The sequence below is a fragment of the Hyperolius riggenbachi genome, chromosome 3 (genome assembly GCF_040937935.1).
Source record: "Hyperolius riggenbachi isolate aHypRig1 chromosome 3, aHypRig1.pri, whole genome shotgun sequence".
In the NCBI taxonomy this organism is placed as follows: domain Eukaryota; kingdom Metazoa; phylum Chordata; class Amphibia; order Anura; family Hyperoliidae; genus Hyperolius; species Hyperolius riggenbachi.
In genome coordinates this window covers 120,263,305-120,288,617 of record NC_090648.1, presented here as the reverse complement: position 1 = coordinate 120,288,617, position 25,313 = coordinate 120,263,305, and the positions used below count along the sequence as shown (strand labels likewise).

General features: G+C 43.0%; 1 protein-coding gene across 2 annotated transcripts in view; it reads left to right on the top strand.

The window, feature by feature from the left end:
* Window positions 1–25,313, top strand: part of GPAT2 (glycerol-3-phosphate acyltransferase 2, mitochondrial) — a 128,612-nt gene that overhangs the window by 5,351 nt on the left and 97,948 nt on the right. For both annotated transcript variants that reach the window (XM_068274838.1, XM_068274839.1), the window contains exons 2-8: window positions 1,815–1,900; window positions 8,264–8,377; window positions 8,485–8,558; window positions 9,553–9,663; window positions 13,123–13,272; window positions 16,779–16,878; window positions 18,654–18,793. In XM_068274838.1, the coding sequence (XP_068130939.1) occupies window positions 1,815–1,900; window positions 8,264–8,377; window positions 8,485–8,558; window positions 9,553–9,663; window positions 13,123–13,272; window positions 16,779–16,878; window positions 18,654–18,793 (775 nt within the window). The remainder of the gene's footprint in view (window positions 1–1,814; window positions 1,901–8,263; window positions 8,378–8,484; window positions 8,559–9,552; window positions 9,664–13,122; window positions 13,273–16,778; window positions 16,879–18,653; window positions 18,794–25,313) is intronic.

Sequence of the window (25,313 nt, the reverse complement as noted above, 5' to 3'; positions counted from 1 at the left end):
GCATGCCTTTAAAGGTGGCCACTAACGGTCCAATTTCTAGCGAAAAATCGTTTGAGCGATCAGAAATTCTGATCTGAAAATAATCTCAGTTGATGGGCACAATCAATTATGAACGATTATAAAAAAAATCGTCTGACTGGATTTTTGTCAAACCAAAATTTGGATTTTCTTAATCGATTGTGATAGATAGGAAGCAAAGATTGGTTCGTTGATGGTGTAGTGAACAATTTTTCTTCCGATCAGAATTTCTGATCGTTCGAACGATTTTTCACTAGAAATTTGACCATTAGTGGCCACCTTAAGACAGACGACTTCCAACAAAGTCGTGCTATGACCCCTCTGGAGGAGCCTCTTGCAATGGCCATGCGTGTCACTTCCTCTTCCTGCTCCATTCAGTGATGCACTTCTCTAACAGAGAAGAAAGGTGTGACCCAGGAGTTATGACATGACCAAGATGGCAGCCGCGACGTCCCAGGGACTCCCGATCCACCCCTCGGCGCTGCCTGGCACTGATTGGCCTGGCTGCGCAGGGGTCCCGGGGGGGGGCCCTCTGTCGCGTCGGGTAGCGGTGGATCGGCGGCGATCGAGTTAAACACGCAGCTAGCAAAGTGCTAGCTGCGTGTTTGAAAAAAAAAAATTCAAATCGGCCCAGCAGGGCCTGAGCGGTGACCTCCGGCATCTCTGGACGAGCTCAGCTCGTCCAGAACGCTAGGGAGGTTAAAGGGAACCTAAACTGAGAGGGGTATGGATGTTTCCTTTTGAACAATACCAGTTGCCTGGCAGTCCTGCTGATCTCTTTAGCTGCAGTAGTGGCTGAATCACAGACCTGAAAGAAGCATGCAGCTAATCCAGTCTGACTTCAGTCAGAGCACCTGATCTGCATGCTTGTTGAGGGGCTGTGGCTGAAAGCGTTAGAGAAACAGGATCAGCAGGAGAGTCAGGCAACTGGTACCGTATTATTTTAAAAGGAAAAATCCATATCCTTCTCAGTTTAGGTTCCCTTTAAGTACTTTGCAGTACTGGTCGGAGTCTTAAAAGCATGCCCATGAGAGGTGCTCGGAGTCCCTTTAAGTGTCCATTTGAAACACCCCTTGGAGTTGTTTTGTATCATGATGGACAGTTTAAAAGAAAAAGATGTTGCTGTTTTCAGAAGCTATAAGGCCTCTTTAACCTCCTTGGCAGTAATCCCGAGCTAGGGTCGGGACAGGAAACCGCAGCTAAGAGTGGTAATCCCGACCTCTGCTCGGGGTAGCTGCCAGGATGTCTGTGCAGAGTATAGGACGCAGCGGGCGGTTTTACATACCTCCTGGGGGATCCCAACGTCAGCCTCCATTCTTATTCCTCTCTGGGACTCTGCTTCCTGTTGGTGAGATCGCCGGCTGTCGTCAATTTCACTTTAGAGTTACAGCGCCACCCAGAGGATGGAGGCATAACTGCAGCGCTGGAGCCAGGGAGGTGAGTGATTGTTAAACTGCTGCAGATCTCCCTGGCAGCATGATTTTTTCCAGGTTTTAGGGTCTGAAAGGGTGCAACAAAATTGCACCCTTTAGACCCTAAAATCTGGAAAGAATCATACCGCCAAGGAGGATAAAACAGGAGGCTGAACTGCGTGCTTGTCGATGGGTGCATGAGAGTAGCTGACGGACAGTGGGTTCACCGCCTTCAGCTGCTCATATGATAGAGGCCTGACTTCTATTTGCTGCTATTGGCTGTTTTGTTTTACTTGGATAGATGACAGTTTGGTTCCTATTGGTTTCTTCATGCCTATGTCAAATTATAGCTTTGATTGTATGAATTTTAATGTATTTTTGTAGTTTCAGAGCGCTGCGTGTCCTGTGTGGTCGCCAACATGGGATCAGATATACCACAGCTGCAAGAGCCCGCTTATGGGAAGATCACTGTGAGTTTTGTTTCAGTTTTTGCATCATCACACAGCATTGACCTATGGGAATGATTCAGTGTGCCATGGTTGTGGGTCCCAAGTCCAAGGGTCTCATGTTATATCAGTGTGTGGTATTCTGAAGCCCCAGGAGTTCTAACTTCTGTTTCAACAAAACATGAGAGACAATTGAGAGTCCCCAATAGTGTGTTACTGATGTACAATTGGCATAGGTCGTAGGACAAATCAAGTTATACTCACAAGTCTGGGTTGCCGAAGTTAGGCAACCACTTGTATTGCAGGCGAGGAGATTAGACCTGTCCTTGTTAAGGTTAAAAAGTCGCTCTCCGTAGAACGTAGAAGAGGGTGTCCACCCCCATCCACCAGGTGAATCAGATTATGCTATAGCATACAGAGGCGCCAATAGAATAAAAATCGTGCCAAATTAAAATCTATAAAATGTGGGTGGCAAGGGTGGGTTTACCTCCCCCACAATAAGCACAACCACTGATTTAGTTAATAAATAACATTAAATGTAATTGGTACTCCAAATAAAATCAGTTGCAAACGCATTTCATGAGTCCCAAGCCTGCTTCCTCAGGCAAAAACAACATACAGGTAGGAGCAACAGTGTCCTTGTGCAAACAGGTGTAGCGCAGCCGCAGAGGCACTACACCTGTTTGCACAAGGACACTGTTGCTCCTACCTGTATGCTACACCTGTTCGCACAAGGACACTGTTGCTCCTACCTGTATGCTACGCCTGTTCGCACAAGGACACTGTTGCTCCTACCTGTATGCTACGCCTGTTCGCACAAGGACACTGTTGCTCCTACCTGTATGCTACGCCTGTTCGCACAAGGACACTGTTGCTCCTACCTGTATGCTACACCTGTTCGCACAAGGACACTGTTGCTCCTACCTGTATGCTACACCTGTTCGCACAAGGACACTGTTGCTCCTACCTGTATGCTACGCCTGTTCGCACAAGGACACTGTTGCTCCTACCTGTATGCTACGCCTGTTCGCACAAGGACACTGTTGCTCCTACCTGTATGCTACACCTGTTCGCACAAGGACACTGTTGCTCCTACCTGTATGCTACACCTGTTCGCACAAGGACACTGTTGCTCCTACCTGTATGCTACACCTGTTCGCACAAGGACACTGTTGCTCCTACCTGTATGCTACGCCTGTTCGCACAAGGACACTGTTGCTCCTACCTGTATGCTACACCTGTTCGCACAAGGACACTGTTGCTCCTACCTGTATGCTACACCTGTTCGCACAAGGACACTGTTGCTCCTACCTGTATGCTACACCTGTTCGCACAAGGACACTGTTGCTCCTACCTGTATGCTACGCCTGTTCGCACAAGGACACTGTTGCTCCTACCTGTATGCTACGCCTGTTCGCACAAGGACACTGTTGCTCCTACCTGTATGCTACACCTGTTCGCACAAGGACACTGTTGCTCCTACCTGTATGCTACACCTGTTCGCACAAGGACACTGTTGCTCCTACCTGTATGCTACGCCTGTTCGCACAAGGACACTGTTGCTCCTACCTGTATGCTACGCCTGTTTGCTCAAGGACACTGTTGCTCCTACCTGTATGTTGTTTTTGCCTGAGGAAGCAGGCTTGGGACTCGTGAAACGCGTTGCAAACTGATTTTATTTGGAGTACCAATTAAATTTAATGTTATTTATTACCTAAATCAGTGGTTGTGCTTATTGTGGGGGAGGTAAGCCCACCCTTGCCACCCACATTTTATTTATTTTAATTTGGCACGATTTTTATTCTATTGGCGCCTCTGTATGCTATAGCGTAACTTCTGTCTCAGGCGTAACTTCTGTCTAGAATACACTAGGCAGAAACGCTAGCTTTGCGGAAAACGCACATAATGCAAGTCAATAGGCCGCATGAACAGACGAATGTGCTTGCGCTGCGCAATGTGTGTAAAAACACTGGTTTTGTTGCATATTTTTAAAAAACGCATCAAAAACGCATAATGAAAGTCAATGGTGACTCAGAGGTATTGAGTTTTAGTGCGTTTTGCATGCGTTTTTTATATGCATTTTTTTCCTTTGTTTGATGATGCAGTTCTGCTTCCTTTTGACTTCCTAGTGATTTGCATAAAACGCATAAAAAAAGCATACAAAACGCATATGTGATTTATATATGCAAACCTCAAACGCATTAAAACACAAGAAAAACGCATGTGCGGGAAAAAACGCAAAAGCACAGAAGACGCACTAAAACCACACAAACACACATGCAGCAAAACGCTACATTTCCCGCACTGCATAGTGTGTTCCCAGCCTCAAAGATGTCAATTGTTTATGTTGTGGAATGCCAAAATACCAGGTTACAAGCAAAGATATTCCTATGGTCTGTTCACATTTGGTGCGGTAGGTCCCATCGAGGTAAAGCACAGCATGCTGTGTTTATAGTGGCAATGAAGCATGCTTCAATTGTACTGTATGCTTCACTGCATTGGTCACACAGCACGTCTAATGCACAGTGCAATTTTTCGGCTGCGTTGCAGTGGTATTGCAATGCAAAGTTCTCAGTGTGAAAGAACCCTTAGGGCTGGAACCCACAGGAGCGCTTTTGGCAGCGTTTTGGCAGCACTGCGATACGCTAGCAGTTTGCCAAAACGCTGGGCTAATGTTAATGGATGGGGCAACTTCCACAGGAGCGTTTGCGTTTCTCAGAAACGCAAACGCAGGACATGCAGCATTTTGGGAGCGTTAGCGCTTCAATGTAAAGTATTGAACCGCTAGCGGAAACGCTCAGCAAAACCTAAACTGAGCGGTTTTGCTAGCGTTTTGCGGTTCAGCACACTGTAACAAAATGAAAAATAATTCACAGGACCAATCAGGATAAAAACGCAAAACGCTAGGCACCCGCTGGGAAAAAAAATACAATGTTGCAAAACACGACCAAAAACGCGCATGAATCCGCTTGCAAACCGCTCAGACAAAACGCTAGCGGTTGCGTTTTGCGTTTGCGGTTTTCAGTGGGTTCCAGGCCTTAGAGTCTATTTTTAACAGCCAATTTTATTGATCCGTTCTTCAGTGAACCATACTTGAGATATATCTATGTTCCACCTTGTAATATACCTTATTTTCTATTTTCAGACCATAAGACACACTTTTTCTCCCCCAAAAGTGGGTAGAAAAAGTCACTGCATCTTATGGTACAAATACAGGGAGTCCCCAACTTACGAATGCCTGCTGATACGAACCGCTGCGATCTCTGGGAACTCCCTGTACTGATCCCCATGCAAAGTGCAGACCAGAGCAAGCAGCAGCTCACCTGATCCGAGAGCCAGCAGCGATTAGGGAAGTCTCCTCTCCCTCTCTGCCTCCTCAAGCGCCAGCTTCTGCTGATCACATCATTACATGCGACCAGCGCTGGGGGAGCTGAGGACAGAAGACATGGCTCCAGTGCCCGGATCAGGTGAGGCGCATACGGTATGCACTCTTCACAGGTGAAGATGGTTACCTTTAATAGCCATTAAACCGGTTTGTGTCAAGTTGTGTGCATGTTATCAGGCCAAATCACCAGGGTATGTAAACTAAAAAGAGTAAACACAGTTGTTTGATAATAAATGGCTTCAGTTAACCACTAACCATGAGTGAAAAGTTTTTGTGTTATCATTCATATTCTATGAAAAATTATGAAGAAATCCTCATTTCTGCCAGGGTATGTAAACTTATGAGCAGAACTGTAAGTCCCTCTCCATAAAGCTCGAGAAATATTTATTGATTTACTTAAAGAGACACAGAAGCGAAAAAAAATATATGATATAATGAATTGGTTGTATACTATGAATAATTACTAGAAGATTAGCAGCAAAGAAAATATTCTCATATTTTTATTTTCAGGTATATAGTGTATTTTCTAACATTGCATCATTCTCTAATATGTGCAGATTACACAACACTCAGCATTCAAAATGATTCTTTCAGAGCAGTCTGTGAACTAATGACCTCTCCTCTGGCAGATAAAAAGTAAACAGTTGAGATAATAAAAGTCAGAAGACAGCCCTCTCCACGACTTTTGAAAGTCGTAGAAATGAATGGCTTTTTTTGCATTGAGATAACAACTGGAGTTTCTTAAAGAGACTCCGTAACAAAAATTGCATCCTGTTTTTTATCATCCTACAAGTTCCAAAAGCTATTCTAATCTGTTCTGGCCTACTGCAGCACTTTCTGCTATCACAGTCTCTGTAATAAATCAATGTATTTTTCCCCTGTCAGACTTGTCGGCCTGTGTCTGGAAGGCTGCCAAGTTCTTCAGTGTTGTGGTTCTGCTATGAACTCCCCCTTCCAGGCCCCTCTATGCACACTGCCTGTGTGTTATTTAGATTAGGGCAGCTTCTCTCTTCTCTCTTATCTTTTACAAGCTGGATAAATCGTCCTCTGAGCTGGCTGGGCTTTCACATCCTGAGGAATTACAGACAAGGGCAAAGCTGTTTGCAGGAAGAAAAGAGCAGCCTGAAACTTCAGTGCATGAGAGATGCAGGGGGAAAGAAACACACAATAATCTCTTGAGATTCAAAAGGAAGGGTGTATACAGCCTGCTTGTGTATGGATGTATTTTCTATGTGTGGACATACTGTACATCAACCTACTTCCTGTTTTGGTGGCCATTTTGTTTGTTTATAAACAAACTTTTTAAAGCTGTTTTTAACCACTTTTAATGCGGCGGGGATCGGCGAAATTGTGACAGAGGGTAATAGGAGATGTCCCCTAATGCACTGGTATGTTTACTTTTGTGCGATTTTAACAATACAGATTCTCTTTAACTCTTCCTGTACTGGAAACAATTAGACTGATGTATCTGATCTTAATGTTTTATTTCTTAGCTGTACTACACATACAAATCATAATATCATAATTTTTTTTTCGCTTCAGTGTCTCTTTAAACTCTATGGTAGAGTTCATAAAATAACATGTGTATGGTAGCTTTTGGACAGCAGTTGCAGGATTTATTGGAAGTATTTATGTATAATTATACATTTTGGATTTCATCCATACTGCACTGGAAACTGTACTGTCCCATCTCTGCAATAGAGCTGCAATTAACAGTTTTTTACAGTTGCGTGTGGTCTGGTGTTAGTCGTGGAGAGAATCCGATGACCTAACAACTAAAGTTGTTTAGGCTAGTTTCACACTACAAACTGGCGACAGCGTCGCGTCCGCCGCACTGCCAAAAGCAGGCCTTGAGGGAATACCGCATTACTACACAGCGGGCCAGATTTATCAAAGCATTACCAACAGTTTTTCTTCTTAAACTGTTTTAAACAACAGGGAGAACAGTTCTGCATGATAATAAGAACCTTCTTAAATCCTAGGTAATAGTGGCTGTTTATCATGAATTTCTAGAGCTGCTCTGCAGTTTAGAAAAGTGAAAATCCGTCCCTAAACTGCTGCAGAATAAGAACTGCTTGATAGCAGTTCTACAGATAGTGCAGCAGTGCAGGCTAGACATGATTTGTGAGGTGCTCCTCCCTCCTGTAGAATTCCTCCTCATGGCCTGCCAGTATCAATATAGCAGATGTTGGTTACCTCAGCAACAGCAATTTCCCTCACACATTGCACTATCTGATAAACCTTCCTAGCCCCTCCTATTTTACAACAGTTTTAGAAGGAATCTGCACAATCTAGTGATTTCTTAAGCTGTCTGAGACAGTTCTGCACCGATTTCTAAAACCCTACCAATATTTTGTCTCAGACACTCTTGATAAATGTCACCCAGTATTCCCTTCAGGCATCTGGCCAAACAGAAAGTGATGCACACTTGCATCACTTCCTGTTTTGGAAATATGGAAGTGCATGGAAGCATATAGTAAAAATATGCTTTCGCGCATGCGTGCCGCACCGCCGCCCTCATTTTAAAAAATATAGGCGGCGCCGTAGACTTACATGACTTCTGGCCCAATGCAGATCGCTGCAAGCCGCTGTAAAAGCCCAACGGTAACATCATTTATGGAAGTGCGTTAGGGCACTTCCAACGCAGCGTATCGCACCGTGAGGATTGTGAACTCCCCCATAGACTTTCATTAGGCGGCGGTAACAGTGCGGCAATTTACCGCATCGCCACAGTGTGAAAGGGCCCTCAGGTGATACCTTTAATGACTTAACTGTACAAGATGTCTTAGCAAGCTTTCGAAGCTTAGTTTCTTCTTCACGCATGATACCATATGGTTGTGATCCAGTTTTGTAACATGCCTGAAGAAGAAATTTAATGTTTTGAAAGCTTGCAAGGAAATCTTGTACAGTTAGTCATGTTATCACCTATATAACTTTTGTTGTTCTGTGTTCAGTTTTTTCCATTGATTTCCTCTTTACCATGCTATCTTCTAACCTTTCAGAGTCGAATCTGTTCCTTTGGCTTTGGGATGAAGATAGAGACAGTGTCTCCTTTCCAGGGGCTGTTTCGGCCAATTGTAGGGAGGGCATGTCAATCATGCAGTCCTAAAAGTATGGTGAGTTTATCATGGCATGCATGGTTGACCTTCCAAACGGTGGTCCCTGCTTGGTTTGTGCACGATTTACTATTTTACTATGTGTATTCTATTTATTTTTTGGACAGGAAAATTTCTTCTACAAGAGGCACACAAGACTCGGCTTCAGCAGCGTCATCCGTTTAACAGAGGCAGAAACTCGGTACTGAGAATACTATGTTAAAAATTAAAATCATGAAATAAACTAAGAAATCAAGATATAAAATATCTATGGAGGGTAACGGCATGTCTTTCCACAGTGAGCTGCTGCTTTTACATGGGACAGCTGGAAAATGTCTTGCAATATGTGATACAGATTAATGCCAGTAAGGCTGGATTCACACGCTATGCGTTGCATAACACTTGCATTATAATATGTGTGCACCACAAGGAGTACTGTAAATGGAGTAGTGCAAGGAATGTCAATGTCTGCTCATTGAGACAGACATCTTCTAGAACACAATCAAAGTCCTCTCACACTGTATCAGTTGCATTGCAGAATAATTCTACATGTCAGCTCACAGCCCATACAATTCTATGGACCTGTTCATAGTAACGGATCGCATTATACCTGCTGTATGCAGCATTTGCATTAAAGGAATAATGTAGGGGGAAAAGAGTTGAACTTACCTGGGGATTCTAACTGTTTCCCACAGACGTCCTGTGCCCGCACAGCCACTCACCGATGCTACGGTCCCCGCTGCCAGTTCACTTCTGGAATTTGCGACTTTAATGTTGAACTTACCCGGGGCTTTCCCACAGACGTCCTGTGCCCGCACAGCCACTCACCGATGCTACGGTCCCCGCTGCCGGTTCACTTCTGGAATTTGCGACTTTAATGTCGCAAACCACTGCGTCTGCGCGGCCGCATCCTCGCTCTTGCAAACCTCACCGGGAGCGTACTGTGCAGGCACAGACCGTACTGGACGTCTGCGGAGGACCGTTAGAAGCCCCGGGTAAGTTCAACTCTTGAACTTTTTTTTTTTCCCCCTACCTCCCTTACAGTACTCCTTTAATTCAAAAGCTGCATACAGTGAGTTAGACTAACGTGATCAGTTACAAACGTGCTCAGTTACAACATAGAACTGTGAACAGGCCTAGGTGCTAATTATTCCTGTTACTTACAATAACACTTGTCACTCCTCTCCAACGTATAGTTATCGTGGCTGGTTGGTCAGAAGACTGTGCTGTGTCATCTTTATATGGGAACGATCAGCTGATCAGGATTTTTCCTCACAACTAACAGAAAAGATTTGCAAGCATCCCAGGTCATTATCCAGTTAACCTCTTCCTTGTGGAGATTTTATATTGCTTTTATTTTGCATTGTCATAAATGTTTATCGCCTGTCTCTGATTTACTTTTCCTGTGAACATATAGGGGACTTTATAGACACAGGGGTATCGATCCACTTCCAAGAAGGGGAGACACTTAAACTGAAAGCCTTCCTCCCTTATATATGTCACCGTTACTTCATTTTCAGTCAGTTTAATACATGCTGCTTTATACATCTCACCTAAAGCAATAGGATAACATCCCTTTGCATGTGCAGTGCTGAGCTGTCTGCAGGTGCCAGCTTCCCTTACACCCCTTGCACACTGAGCGGATCGTTCAGAAACAGCCTTATCAGTCTGCCGACAGCGCGCATCGTTCATTGCTTGACCTCTGCAGCGGCGCCAGAAGCGAATCAAGCCTATGGCAACACAGGTTGTTTTGCGCCACAAAATCAAAATAGTGAGGCCACCATATAGCAACCAAGCCCTGCGACGGAACATTGTGCTCTCACTACTCATTCAACCCTTAGGAATTGGGCAGCAAAAAGCTGTTAAAACAATGTTTGCCGCCAAGGTATAGAGATAATGAAATAGTATCCACAAACCAGGGACTAGATTGTGAGCCCCTCTGAGGGACAGTTAGTGACAAGACAATATACTCAGTACAGTGTTGCGGAAGATGTCGGCGCTATATAAACCAAAACCCTCAGCTATGTTAGAACACACAAATCTGGAGCCCCTAAGATGGTTATTGATTAAAGGTCTTGCCACCTCCTTGTAACTTACAGCCAACCTGGTATGAAGCCTCTTCCAACCCCTTTAGACACGGCCTTGTGCACTGGATAGGTTCTTCCTGCTGTGTATCTGCAGCATGGGAAGTTTAATTACAAGTTTTAACTTCAGTTTAATTGGAGTAGAGAAGTATGCAGATGATGGGAGAGTTAATTGAATCTCACTTGGTAGATAATTGCCTGCCTTAAATTGGGCAGTGAGCTGCTGAGCCAACACCTTTTTCCAGCTCCGAAAGAAGAGCTCAGTGCATAACAAGAATGAGAGCTCTGTGCTAGCAAAAGATAGTCTCCAATACTTCATTTCGCAAAACAGAGCCTTAGAACACTGTGTCCAATAATGTCAAAAATCTGTGAGATGTAGATGGCTGCAGGAAGACTGTTGTCATTATTGTAGTCTTGCTGGACCAGATAGAAGCTGCTCTTCTTCAGTGTTGCTTTCAGTGGATCTCTCAAGGAGCAGCATTACACCTCCTCCACTCTGCCAGAATAAGGACGAGGCCCTCTAGGATTTTGCAAGACCCCTCCCACCCAGGCAGTCGATTCTTCAGGCTCCTTCCATTGAGACGACGTTACAGCGCCATCCCCTCCAAGACCAGCAGGTGTAAAAACTCCTCCTTCCTTCCAATGTCACACTACAATAATGGTCAGACGAAAATCACTAATTATACAAATAATGACAAAATTAGATATATAAATAATGGGGATATAGAGCAAACAGGCCAACAATATGTGACTCCTTGAACTGAATATCACAGAGCTACCAATATACATTTCTATCAGCCTTTCTCAACGTTTTTACCCTGGAGGAACCCTGCAAATAACTTTTTGGATCTCCAGGAACCCCTGGCATGGTCTGCAAAAGCTGATGTGGCTGTTTATGCCACAATCCCCTATTACAGTGTACACATTCTAATGCTTTTTATTAATGTGCTCATTGTTATTCTGACCCCCTATTTAGTGCTTCTTTTTACAGTACCCCCTATTATAGTGTTCTCGTTATCATACTTCCCCCAACCCCCACGATGGGGGAAAATGCCAAGGAACCCCTGCAGAGTACTCAAGGAACCCTGGTTGAGAAAGCCTGCTTTATATGATCAAACTATTCTGAGAGTACAATGCTGTACTAAAATCCATACAGAAAATGATCCACCTGTGAAAGGAGTGATAGACAATAAGAGTAATGGAGATGTATACGAAGGCTTACCCACCGGATCCACCGGGTAAAGAGCAAACAACCCTGGTTGATCTCACATGTTCCGCAGAGCACAGACCACCTCATCATCCAAGTTCAATCCTTCGCACTTCAGTTGTCCCTTAACCCCCTTCAACCCAATGTGGTACCTGGGCAGGCTTACCAGCCTTGTGCATATTTCGCCCAGAAATCTGTCCTCTTGCATTTATTGCCCTCTGTAGACCTGCTTGTTAGCCAGTCCTACCACGCCATAGTGGCACTCTCTGCCAGGGGCGTAACAATAGGGACTGCCGCCCCTGCACCTGTGGGGAGGAAGCCCGCCAAGGGCCGTGTTAGGGGGCTGGAGGGGTCGCAGCATGAGGGGAAAGCCATGGCCACACATCCCCCTCACCTCGGGTTCTCCCCTCCTCCAGCATCAATCAGTGTCTGTGCAGGCAGCGGCAGATACACATACCTTCCTGCTTTCCACCGCGGATGTTCCTCGCTTTATAGTTACGCTCCTGCTCTCTGCCTTTGCCTTTTTTGCTACAGACACAAGACAAACCCCATCTACGAGAGTGCAGCTTTGGAAGATACCTGCTCAGAACGTTTTTGGGAGGACCTAGTGTACACACCTATTCATTGCACTGTCTATCCTTTGCTTCTTTGGTTTTGGATCAGACAGTGGTGTGTGTCCTGCTTTAAATGCGTCCAATTTAATAGAGACCACCACTATCATAACGTGCTACAAAATGTTAGTTTGTAGGCTGTAATGCATGATATAATACTTTCTAAATTACTTACTTGAAGTAAATGTAATATCATTTCAGGATGTATTGGTTGCATTAATGAAACTGCAATTTCTTTTTGTCACATTTCAAATACAATCATTAAAAAATAGCGAATACCTATAAAAATTGTCATGTAATATTAGCACGGCAGGAAAATAAGAATAGATCTGCTATTATGAAAAGAATGTTGGTAATTGCTGTGATTGAATGTTTCCACATTGAAAGCATGGTTGTATTTGGATTGCAAAGCCTGATCAGCTGTCCAGTAGGCTGGGCATTTGAGCTGAACAGTGAGCAAACAGAATAGCAAGAGGCATTCCTAGGACAAATTGGGGATAAGCTTTCTGCTAATTACTCATTCAGGAGATTCTATAGCCCTCCACAAAGTATACTAGCACCTACTTGTAGGTGTTTTGAACAATTTTGTTTTAAACAATACTAGTTGCCTGGCAGCCCTACTGATCTGTTTGGCTGCAGTAGAGTCGGAATTACACCAGAAACAAGCATGCAGTTAATCTTGTCAGATCTGACAATATTGTCAGAAATACCTGATCTGCATATGCTTGTCCAGGGTCTATGGCTGAGAGTATTCGAGGCAAAGGGTCAGCAGGCCAGCCAGGCAACTGGTGTTGCTTAAAAGGAAAAAGAAAATACAATTTTAACCAATGTTTGTTTCATCCATGTGTGTCTTTTGCATCACAGTGTAATGTCTGCAGTAAACAAAGGACGTGACATTGACGAACAGGTGGACCCTTTGAGTTGTGATAATGCTCCGCAGAGCAGCAAAGTTCAGCTGGAGGTGTTAAAAGTGTTGGGGCAAATCCAGAAATCTCTTTCCCCATTGCTCATCAGGTAATGGTTCCAATTTGGCCACTCAGAATGCAGGATGTAATAGAAATAAAGAAGTGTAAATTACAAACCATTATAGCCCAAATAAATCCTTACAGCAACGGTGCTTGTTGAGTCCCGCCCCTCCATCCTCTCACAGACTCTATACAAAAACAGGCCTTGCTTGCACAATGGCTTTATTTTATTTTATTCAATTCAACATTTTAATGCATTAAGAAGTGGGAGCACCTATCTGGAGCAAATGTTCTTTTGATGCTCTACTTAAAGGAGTACTATCGATTGAAACGACTTTTTTTTTTAATACTCTATATTAGTGTACACATTACCACTAGTGCTAGGGGCACTTTATTTATTCACCCAGGTGTCTCTCTCACTATCCCTGCTTAAAAATTCATTTCTCACACAGCTCATAGTAGTTTGGGTCACCCTGAGCTGCTTGGTTACTCTGTCACACAGCTCACAAATATATGTCACTGTGTCACTCACAGCATGCAGCAGACATGAGGAGAAATAGGCTGATCTGAGGTGGTAACAGGTAACTAAATGAGCTGGAATATTGCTGGAATATAACTAGCTATACCAGGAGTCTGTGTTTACACTCAGACTGGCTGCCTGCTTGAGGCGATTCACTCCAGGCTGCATCCACTTTACAAGCTGCTGAGAGGGGCAGACCACTGTCTACAATTAGCATTATTAGTATCTTTATCAGTAAAGAGAAGCAAAGATAATAAACACACATTGCTAGAATCTTTAACCCCTTACCACCATATCAACAAGATTCTTTCAGCAAGGTGATAATTAAACTGTAAACTGAGGAGTTGATAGCATCTCCCCTTTGCAGAGACATGGTCTAGCCCTCTGGGAGCCCTCAGCATATAGATACATTTGTATCCAACACTGATGCCAAAACTGATGGAGGATTTTACAGCTGAGAGGAACAGCTGTGTGAGGAATCAAATTGCTCCTAGTACTTCCCCTAATGTGTGCTACAACATACAGCATTTAAAAATAAATGCATACATCGATAGTATTCCTTTAAGGAATATTGTAAAATATAAGCAGTTTTAATATTTACTGTAAAGGCTCATTCACACTACAGAGCGCATATACGAACGTAATTTCGTGCAAGCGTTGCCATCGCACAGAATACACGTAGTGGTGCGCTAGGAAAGCAGACGTTGGCAGCCAACCCATCAGGAGAATGTGTGCGTTGAGCGATTAGATGTTCCCAGAAGCGTTACATCGTATTACATCGTAACGCATGGGAACGCACACCTGTAATGTGAATGGTAACATGAAAGTCTATGGACTTTCATGTTGCCATGTAGATCATACACTATGTGTGTTGCGTCAGAACTGACAGCGCAGCACATAGTGTGAATGATCCCTAAATACTCAAATATAAGGTCGACCTTGTGTATAAGTCGACCTAAGTATATAAAACTCTTAATCTAAAATCTTTATATAACCCAGAAAAGTGTCCTCCTTCCCCTCCCTCCAATGTGCACCAAGTATCCCCCTCACCCCCTCCCAGTGCAACCAGTGTGCTCCACCCCTCAATCTGCACCAAGTATCTCCCTCCCCCATACCCCACCCACAGTGCCGCTAGTGTCCTCCTGCGGACGGTATTCTCATTCCTCTCATCTCCTCTCAATTGAGCCCTCTGTCTCTGTATAAACATTGAGTATGCGTATATCCTTACACATGTTTCCTAAGTAAAACCACTTATGACTACTTGACGTTACATGAATACATTGACAACATATCAGATATATTTCTGACACATAGTCTCCCGATGTCTTGTGACATGCATCGGAAGCCTACAGGGGGCGCTGGTACACGCTGAATAGACCTCAGGGAAAAGGAGATGATAGGATGGTACGCTCCTTTTGCTGCGGCTGCTCTGCATTTTAGGGGAAGAGAGATGCAGTTGGGACTTGGGAGAGGGTTGGAAATGGAATATTCCTTCTGCTGCAGCCACTCTGCATGGCACTAGGAGGGAGGGAGAGAGGAGCTCCACCCCATCCCGGCTATAAGTATGCGAAATGTAGGTGTGACTTGCATATAAAGCAACCTCTATACTTTTCTGTTCAGAGTTGCAACTACATTTCTTGACTTATAGCTGAGGATATAGGGTAAGTTACATTGGATAAAGTTGCTCTTTAAACGACACCTGATGTGAGGGAAATGGAGGCTGCCATATTTATTTCCTTGTGATCAATACCAGTTGCCTGGCTATCCTGCTGATTTTCTGCCTTTAATAATTTTAGCCATAGACCCTGAACAAGCATATGCAGAGAAGGCGTTTCTGACTAGATCAGCTGTATGCTTGTTTCTGGTGTGATTCAGCCACTACTGCAGGCAAATAGATCAGCAGGACTGCCAGGCAACTGGTATTGCTTGAGGGCTTGTTTACACCGAGGGCGTTTTGCGTCTTGTTTTAAGCGCCGGCGATTTTCAAAATCGCCCTAAAAGTGCTTGTGCAATGATTCCCTATGAGAGTGTTCACATCTGAGCGGTTCGTTTCCGCTCAGCAAAGCACTGCCTGCACCATTTTTGGAGCAATTTCCCTATAATGAAAGGTATAGGGAAATCGCAAAAGGCTTGAAAAGTGCTTGGTATAGCAATTTCCCCAGCGCTTTTAAGAATAAATACATTTCATTTATTCTTTTCTTTTTGCGTCTGGAAGTGAACAAACCGCACTGCAAAAGCGCTTAGAAAAGCACTTTACAAAAAATCGATGCACACAGGTAAGGGCCAGGGGAGGAATCAAAGTCGAAAATCCCTGGCATCAGCGATTTTGATTTTAGATGTGAACAAAGCCTAAAAGGAAATAAATATGGCAACCTCCATATACTTCTCACTTCTGGTTTCCTTTAAGCTGGTAGCAGCAGAATACCTTGCTTTCCTTGAAGTCGATTTTAGCATATAAAATGGCTCCTTGTAATGCTTTCCATAGCCAGAGCTAGAAGAAATTGTGATTTTTACACACATAACACTACTTTGGGATAAAGGCAGGCAGGATAATTATAAGGGTAGTAAGAGAGTAACAGATAGGTTTATATTGTATGTTGTGTTATGCCAGTTTGTAATTCCACTTTAAAAGAGAGCTTATACAATAAAACACACCATTTAGCAGGCAAAACCTGCATTAGTAGGCATAGGTTCTCAGAGGTAATGGTTGGCTTATTATAGTCTTACCTATCTTCCTCAGAGTGGGCGATGCATTAATATGCACGCCCAGTCTCACAATCTATATACATGTGCCCTCCCTGTGTCTTCTCTGGTTATCATACTAATGCACTCATATTATCTGCGTCAAACCACAATTTACATTCTGTTCTAATCAGCGCTTAGAAAGTTCAAGTGCAGAAAACACTTCAGCCTCAATCTTCTCCTTGGCTAATTATAGGGTAGATGCTATTAGTGTGTTACCTTTCTCCAGTTACTGTAAAGTCTCTTATCCCTTTTATGTGCAAGCCTTTCTCATGTCTCTTGTTTTCTCCTAGGCTTGCACATTGGGTACTTGTGAAGGTGCTGCAGCGCTTGTACTTGAATGTACAGCTTCACTCTGGACAGGTGGCCACACTGCGAGAGGTCTCTGCTGCGGTGAGCTGGCTTCTCTTACATGCTTGAAACAATCTTATTTATCTACAATTTTGAAAGGGCGCCAATAATTATGTCCAGACCATTTTTGTAGTTTTGTGTGACATTTGCTTTTTTTCCTCCCTTTTTTGTTTTGTTGCAATACACACAAAGGGAATAAACGTGTATCTCAAAACGTGTTACTGCAATACTTTTCTGTGAGAAATATTTGATTTTCTGGAAAAACTTCTGAGGTGCCAACAATTTTGCCCATGACTTTACATAGTTGATGTGCGGTTTGAGACATCACAAATACTGGCACATGTTCATTTAGTAAAGTATTATTATTTTCATTTGTTTTTAAATTTATTTAGTATTTATATAGCGTGGAAATCTTCTGCAGGGCTTTAGAAAGTATATACCGTTTACCCCACTACCCCATCCAATTACTACTTTGTCTCCTCCCATAGTATCTCCTCCCCCCCCCCCCCCACTACCTCTAGATTGTCAGCATGCAAGGGCAAGTAGCTCACCTTTGCAGTGCTAGGTCCCCGGTTTAAAACCCAGTCAGAGCATTATCTGCATGGAGTGTATGTTTTCCCTATGGGTTTCCTCTGGGCACTCTGTTTTTCTCTCAGATCCCAAAAACATATAGACAAGTGTATTGGCTTCCCACTAATATTGAACCTAGACTATGATGGGCACATGACTATTGTAGGGATTAGAGGCAGTTATATCAAAAACACGAGTAAAGTAAATATGTTTTTATGACAACGTGATACATGCAATTATAGTCTCTTTAAAGTGGATCCGAGATGAACTTTTACTCATTGCATAATTGTGTTCCTTTCCTATAGTTTATAGGGCATTCCTCAAGCCAAATACTTTTTTGTTTTTGTTTTAATACTCTAATTCTCTATAAACTAAATACGCCCCACCCACAGTTTTCAGAGAGCCTTGGCAGTAGCAAGGGCTCATGGGAGCTCAGTCTGGGCAGGAGGAGGAGGTGGGGTATTACTAGCCAGAGATTTCAGAGGCAGAGAGGAGGAGGGGAGATCAGGGTTTTTTCAGTCTGAGTGCTAATGGTGCAGATAAGCCTGCCTCTGTGTAATGTTTACAATCAACATGGCTGCTGTCATTGTATCACAGGATGAAATAATCATATTCTATTAAAGCAGTATGCAGACAGATTTGCTGTTTAAACCATCTAAACTGTACATAAGATATATAGACAAGTTACTTGTTATAGTTTAGTTTTTCATCTCGGATCCGCTTTAAGTGTATTTATACTAGAGGTCAGAGCAGTGTAATACCGCTAAACAGTGCTGTCAACAATAAAGATACATACACACATTCGATTATTGTCGCCTGTCGGTGATCAGGAAATGATACCTCGGGGCATTTTGGGGGTTGATACTGTACAGATGCATCGCTAGCCCTCAGGCTAGAATATTAATAATAGTTTTTTACCTTAACCAGCTTTAGTGGGCAACATGACTTGGCCTCACCAATATTAAGGATGATATTTAAAAATAATGTATTTCTTATTATTATATACAGAGTATATACAAATAATAAGTAGACAACTGCTATTGACATTATAATAACCCTATAGCAAACACATTAAATATCACCAAATGAGTACACTGGAGCCTTAATGTTAATGTAGATATAGTGGAAGACTTAGCAGCAACGTGGACTACAACTGGGACAAAGGCAATTAAGATGCTCCTTCAACATGCAGCAAACCTATTGTGGCATAAGTGCCATTGACTGTTTTGCTTTTTTTTTTATTCTAGTGTCCTAAAGCACCATTGGTTTTTCTCTCTTCTCACCCTTCTTGGTTGGATGGCTTCTTGGTTCCCTTCCTGTTGTACTCCCAAAGTATCAAGGTGCCACGTGTTGCCTGGGACTGGACAGACTGTCCCCGATTGTACAGGTATGTATGCATTGCTAAAAAAAGAAGCTTAAAGTATATTTGTAAGACTACTCAGACCAGGTTACCCATAAATTAGTGCCTTAAAGGGATAAAAACAAAATTTACACTTACCCGGGGCTTCCATGCGGTCCCCCGGCATCCTCCTGGCTCCTTCCCTGGTCCCGGCTCCAGTTACAGGACGACCTCGGCCTGAAGTCGTCAGGTCTGCTTCCACCTTCTGGTCTGGAGGAAGCCCCAGGTAAGTGTAAATTTTTGTTTTTATCACCTGCTCAGGGTCCATTTAAGGGACACATGGAGTGTGTCTGAAAAGGTCTGTCTAGAGGGTATGTTTGAAAATTTTTAGGCTTTTAATGAAGATTTCAAGATTTCAACCTTTGACTCCAAAATAAGACTTTGTAATTCAAAAACATGCTCTGGATTAGGGTTATTGAGGACAACTGTTTATGTGATCAGTTCATTTTCCCATAGGTTTGCTTTACGGTAAGTTGAAACACTGAATATTTTCCAGATGATCAAGTAATATTTAATTTCCGAAAACTAACAAAAGGAGGAGCACCACTGCCATAGTATAATCAGTAATCTACCCTGTGCAGGGAAGGCCAAACTAAATGACAAAAGAGAGAGAGAGCAATAAGGTGTTGAGAACATAATTTAATATTCAACGCTCAATAGTAATGTAACACTCACCTCTTCAAGGAGGCCTACCCCTCTCTTACACGGACCGATCGATGCAGCCCTGACCCTTTTGTGTCACCATTCCATTCCTCTAGATTGTAAGTCTTTGGCAGGGCCCTCCCTTCTTGTGTATCCTCCCTGATTATGCACTCTACCCAAAGAGTTTAATGAACTTGTATTATTGGGACTACTACTCCAGTGTATGGTCCGGCATTATGTATCTTACTGCTTATTACCTGTATTGTTGTCGGTCACCTCTGTTATCATTGTCAGTAATCTTATTTATTGTCCAGTGCTGCTTAAAGAATACCATAGCTGTAAAAAAAAAAAAAGATTTGATACTCACCCGCAGCTTCCTCCAGCAGCATAAACCCATCTGAGTCCCACGCCATCCTTCCACGGTGTGCCATTCAGCCACAATCAGCCCTGGTAGGCTTAGTCATGTCCAGTCTAGATCTTCTGCGCATGCGCGGAACTACCGTGTATTTGCAGTAGACCTGGACTGACACGACTGAGCCAGTTACCGGGGCTGATCGCAGCTGAATGGCACCCCGTGGGAGGATGGTGTGGGGCTCTGGTTTATGCTGCTGGAGGAAGCTGCGGGTGAGTATCAAATATTTTTTTTTTTATTTTTTTTTTACAGCTCTGGTTTACTTTAATATGTTGGTGCTATATAAGTCCAATAAATAATCATGCAATAAAATGCACTATTCATTGATCATTTGGTCAGCTTATTTTCATTTCTGAGGCTGTTACTGTGTTGCTACTAGTCTTTCTCTGCAATTAATTCGGTTATCCTTTATGCTCTGTGCACTTTCCTTGGGGTGCATACAGGTTATACTGTATATATTAGGCTCATGGTCTTATGTATGGACCCAATTTGCTCATTTATTTAGATCAATTGCAATACTGGACGTTGCACTTTTATCACTGTTTATATTGTGCCTCTGACTGTTCATCATTGCCCCCGCATTGTTTGGTTTTAAATGTGCAACAATTTGTCAATAAAATGTATATCTTTAATATATTGGTGCAGTTTATGATTGCATTATATTTCATTATTATTATATTATATTTAATATCACTTCCACCTGTGCCTGCAAAAATGTATATTATATTATTTTACAATATAGTAGCATCCCTTTATAGTAAACTTCAAGGGACCAGGAAAAGTAGTTTACTATATCAGAATTGGAGATATTTATATATATATTTTCATACAGACACATTTGCTGGGACCTGAGGACTGAGTTTACTATACCCAGAGGTTTACTATATCAGAGTTTACTATAACGAGATTCTACTACTGAAAATTGAGTACAAATTAGTTGATTCTTCACAATCCTGTATGGAATGATGAGATAATCGGACGTGCAATGTGTGTGGGCACCTTTTTGCGTTTTTCTTTTTTTTTTCAAACAACATTTTTATTTTATATCCCAACATATAAACAGACAGGAAATGATACATGGAAATTGGAACATACAGAGCCATTACAAGGATATGCATCGCAGTTAAGCATTACTCATGGTAAACAATTGCACGTTCCTTAGTTACAACATTGTTGGTAGCCTTAGTTCCTGTCTCCCCTCCCCCACCCCTAAAGCCCCTTCATCCCCCCCCCCCCCCCCCCTTCGGTTACCTCTGAGAGCAAATCATTTACCATTCTAGCCCCTATGTAATTTCAAGATGGCCCAGGGACCCCTGTAGATGTTCCGTGAGGTACCATTTGGTATATTTGAAATGTTCCATTAGAGTTCTTATCTCATCATTTGTAAATGTTGCAAGAATAAAACCTTTCCACTTCTTAAAAAAGCTCGCTGTTTTCTTGTCTTTGTGTATAATTGACTCGAGCCTGCCCTGGTTGAAAAGATGCTGAAGTTCCTCTTGTGTATCCCACACAGTAGGGACACTTGGATATATCCATCTGTTGAAAATGACTTTGCGAGAGGCTATAATAATCAAATGTGCTAGCTTGCTAAAATTAGGGCTAGCTTTTGCAGTTAAATCTGGTTTGTTGGGTTTGACATAATTAAACAAGAGCATAAGCGGGCATGGAGTTAAATGCAGATTACATACTCGTTTAATATATACCAGCCCAACATGTTACTATTGACGGAGAGGAGTAAAGGCAGTGGAACAAATCTGCATTTTGCAGTGAGCATTTGGGACATCTCGGAGAATAGTGCGCAGGAGGAGTTTGGTATTTTATATTAAAGGCGAATTTAGCCCTATGGATCAATTTAAGCTGTGATTCCCTCCAAGTTTCCCCCGGTACTATTTTATGGACTATTCTGTATCCCGCCATTATTTTCTCCTCAAGATTTTCGCATGGTATGTCTTTTTTCCACTTAGAAAGGTTATTTTGTGCTTTACTCTCCACATTTATGTTTTGTAATGCCCTGACCTGCTTGGTCCAGCATTTCACAAAATAGTAAACTGCTCTCTGCAAGCAGGGAGGTTTCCTACCTCTCTAAAAGAAGGAATCATCAAGCCCCTTCTTAAAAAACTTTCCATGGATCCAGATGCAATGAGCAGCTACAAACCTGTCTCCAACCTCCCCTTGTTAGGTAAAGTTATTGAAAAGGCTGTCTATCTGCAGCTTGAAACCAGGCTGTCAGTAAACAACATCCTGGACCCTCTACAATATAGCTTTAAGAAACACCACAGCTGTGAAACAGCCCTCATCCAAGTCTGCAACGATCTGCTCATGGCAAGGGACAGAGGGGAATGCTCCATCCTAAGCCTGTTGGATCTCTCAGCGGCTTTTGCTACAGTTGACCATGAAATCCTGCTTAACAGACTGCAGGAGTACTGTGGCATCAGTGGATCAGTCCTCCAGTGGTTCAGATCATTCCTGACTGACAGAACACAGAGAGTATCCCTAGGACCTATCATGTCCAAACCTGCACCTCTACAATTCGGAGTGCCACAAGGATCAATCATATCCCCTCTGCTGTTTGCAATCTACATGTTGCCACTCGTTACACTTATCCAACGACATGGCCTGACGTACCACTGCTACGCCAATGACACACAGCTATACCTGTCCTTCAAACTGGTGGAACAGACCCTACTCCAAAAATAAACTCTTGCTTAGCTGAGCTACAGGCATGGATGAACAATAACTGGTTGAAACTGAATGCTGACAAAACTGAGGTCCTTTTTGTCCAAAGCCAGCGCTCGCCATCAAAACAGCTCTATCCTAAAGCAACACCAATCAGGATTGGGAATTCAGACATAAACAGCTCCAACCTTGTGTGCAGCCTTGGCGTACTAATTGATGGGGAATTGAGTTTCAGAAACCAAATTTCATCTGTAGTTAAATCTTCCTACTTTCATCTGAAGAACATTGCAAAGATTAAACATCTGATTCCCCCAGAGGATCTTCCAACCCTAGTTCACGCCTTCATCACATCACGGCTGGACTACTGCAATGCCCTTTATGCTGGCCTCCCCAAAAAGGACCTGCGTCGCCTGCAATTAGTGCAGAAGGCTGCTGCCAGATTGCTAACAAACCAGCCTCGCCACTGTCACATTACACCGACCCTTCGCTCACTGCACTGGCTACTAGTAGAATGGAGAATACTCTTTAAAGGGAAGGTTCAAGCAAAAAAAAAAAATGAGATTCACTTACCTGGGGCTTCTACCAGCCCCATGTAGCCATCCTGTGCCCTTGTAGTCACTCACTGCTGCTCCAGTCCCCCGCTGGCAGCTTTCTGACCTCGGAGGTCAGGGCCACATTGCATACATTTTTACGCATTCCAGCTAGTGCAGGAACAAAAATTTACGCGTTTCACCACTAACGCGTAAAAATGTATGTGTTAATGTTCCTGCACTAGCGGGAATGTGTAAAAATGTACGCAATTTGGCCCTGACCTCCGAGGTCAGAAAGCTGCCAGCGGGGAACTGGAGCAGCAGTGAGTGACTACGAGGGCACAGGATGGCTGCATGGGGCTGGTAGAAGCCCCAGGTAAGTGAATCTCATTTTTTTTTTTGCTTGGACCTTCCCTTTAAGATTGGACTGCTGACATTCAAATCCCTGCATAATCTGGGCCCTGGATACATGAAGGACTTGCTGAAGCTGCACCACACCTCTCACAACCTCAGATCAGCAAGTTCTATAAACTTGGTCACTCCCAGAGTGCACCTCAAAAAATCTGGAGATAGAGCCTTCTGTCATGCTGCCCCTACTCTTTGGAACTCCCTGCCACACCCAGTAAAGACAGCACCATCCCTGGAGCTATTCAAATCCAGACTGAAAAGCCACCTGTTTAGCCTGGCATTTCCGGACTTATAAAATTCTTCCTCTGTACCACGATGGTCTGAGCCATGCTTATGCGCTTTGAGTCCTACGGGAGAAAAGCGCTTTACAAATGTTATTCGTTTTTGTTGTTGTTGTAATCTAGCGTGGATTTCAGATAAAGATAGCTGGGAGAGATAGGGAGAAATGAACTTATCAAAGGAATCCAGGTTAGCTATTATTGATACATCTTTTATTTTACTTCGTATATATGATTGTAATTGTCCAAAATACAAAAAAAATGGCCCCTAGGTATACCAAATTTAGCTCTAATCTCGTGAAATGTCAAAAGCCACCCCCTGCGCAGGTCACCAAGCTGTCCCAGACACTCAACACCTTTTTCTTTCCAAGTTAGAAAACCCCCATGAGCCAAACTAGCTGGGAAGCTCGGGAGACCCTATATTGGAATATATTTAGAGATTTGCTCAGAAACATAAAGCATTTTCCTAAGGATTCTCCAGGCCATCACTGTGTCTCTAATAACTCTACTGTTTTTGAGTTTCGGGGGCATGTATTTTTGTGTGGTATGGAGAAGACCAGACAGCGACCATGGATCAGAGACAGATGCCTCCAAGTAGTAATTTGAGTGTTTACTGGTTTTATTCACCCAATCTCTGATATGTCTAGCCAGGCATGCCAAGTTGTAGCGGCGGATGTCTGGAATTGCTAGCCCCCCCCCCCCCATAATCTAGGAAGTGTCAGCTTAGAGAGTGCTATCCTTGTTTTTTTGTTTTTCCACAAAAATCTATTTAGGGCCCTATTTATGTCTTGTATCTGTGTGTTTCAACAGCAAAGGGATGGTCTGCAAGGGATATAGCAATCTGCCAAAAGTGACTGATTTAATTAGAGCTGCTCTTCCCGGAAGATTAATTGGTAGATTCTCCCAGCTGAATTTTGCGTTTTCACTTCCTTCCTTGGGTCTGCTTTCTGTTTCTCCTCACAGCCTTTAACACAGGAAGTTATCAAGTATTGTTATGTCTAATTTCCTTCTACAAACTGTGCAAGAGCTGAACTGTTCAAACATAAAAACAAACATAGGATACCTCCAGCTGGAACAGCGCACAGAGGAGTGTACAGAAGTTAATTTAAAAGGTTATAGAGGTTCATGGGAATTGTGAAGGCAGGCTTTCACCCTCCTGTTAGCATGAGATTTATGTCACTTTGACTATATCCCTGCATCATGTGACTTATGTTCTAACAAGCAACAGATTGCATTGTTTGGAATATGGTATATGTTTTCATGGAGGTCTAAATCCCTCTTGTCCAGTGACAGCAGCGTGTAAATGTTCTTTACAAGGTTAATGCATCTACTTCTTTCTTTTCTCTTTTTTTGTTCATTTTTTTTTTGTTTAGTTTGCATTGCTGCCATTTTTCACACGGATGTTTGTATTAATGTTCCAGTATGGTAATAATAGCTAGGAAATCTGACATACATTTATGTACTACTGCCATTTTGTGATGAGTCAATTTAAACATCAAGAAGACTTCAGCGCTGTCAGTCTAGAAATCCTGTTTCTTATAGGCATGCTTATTGAGTTATTT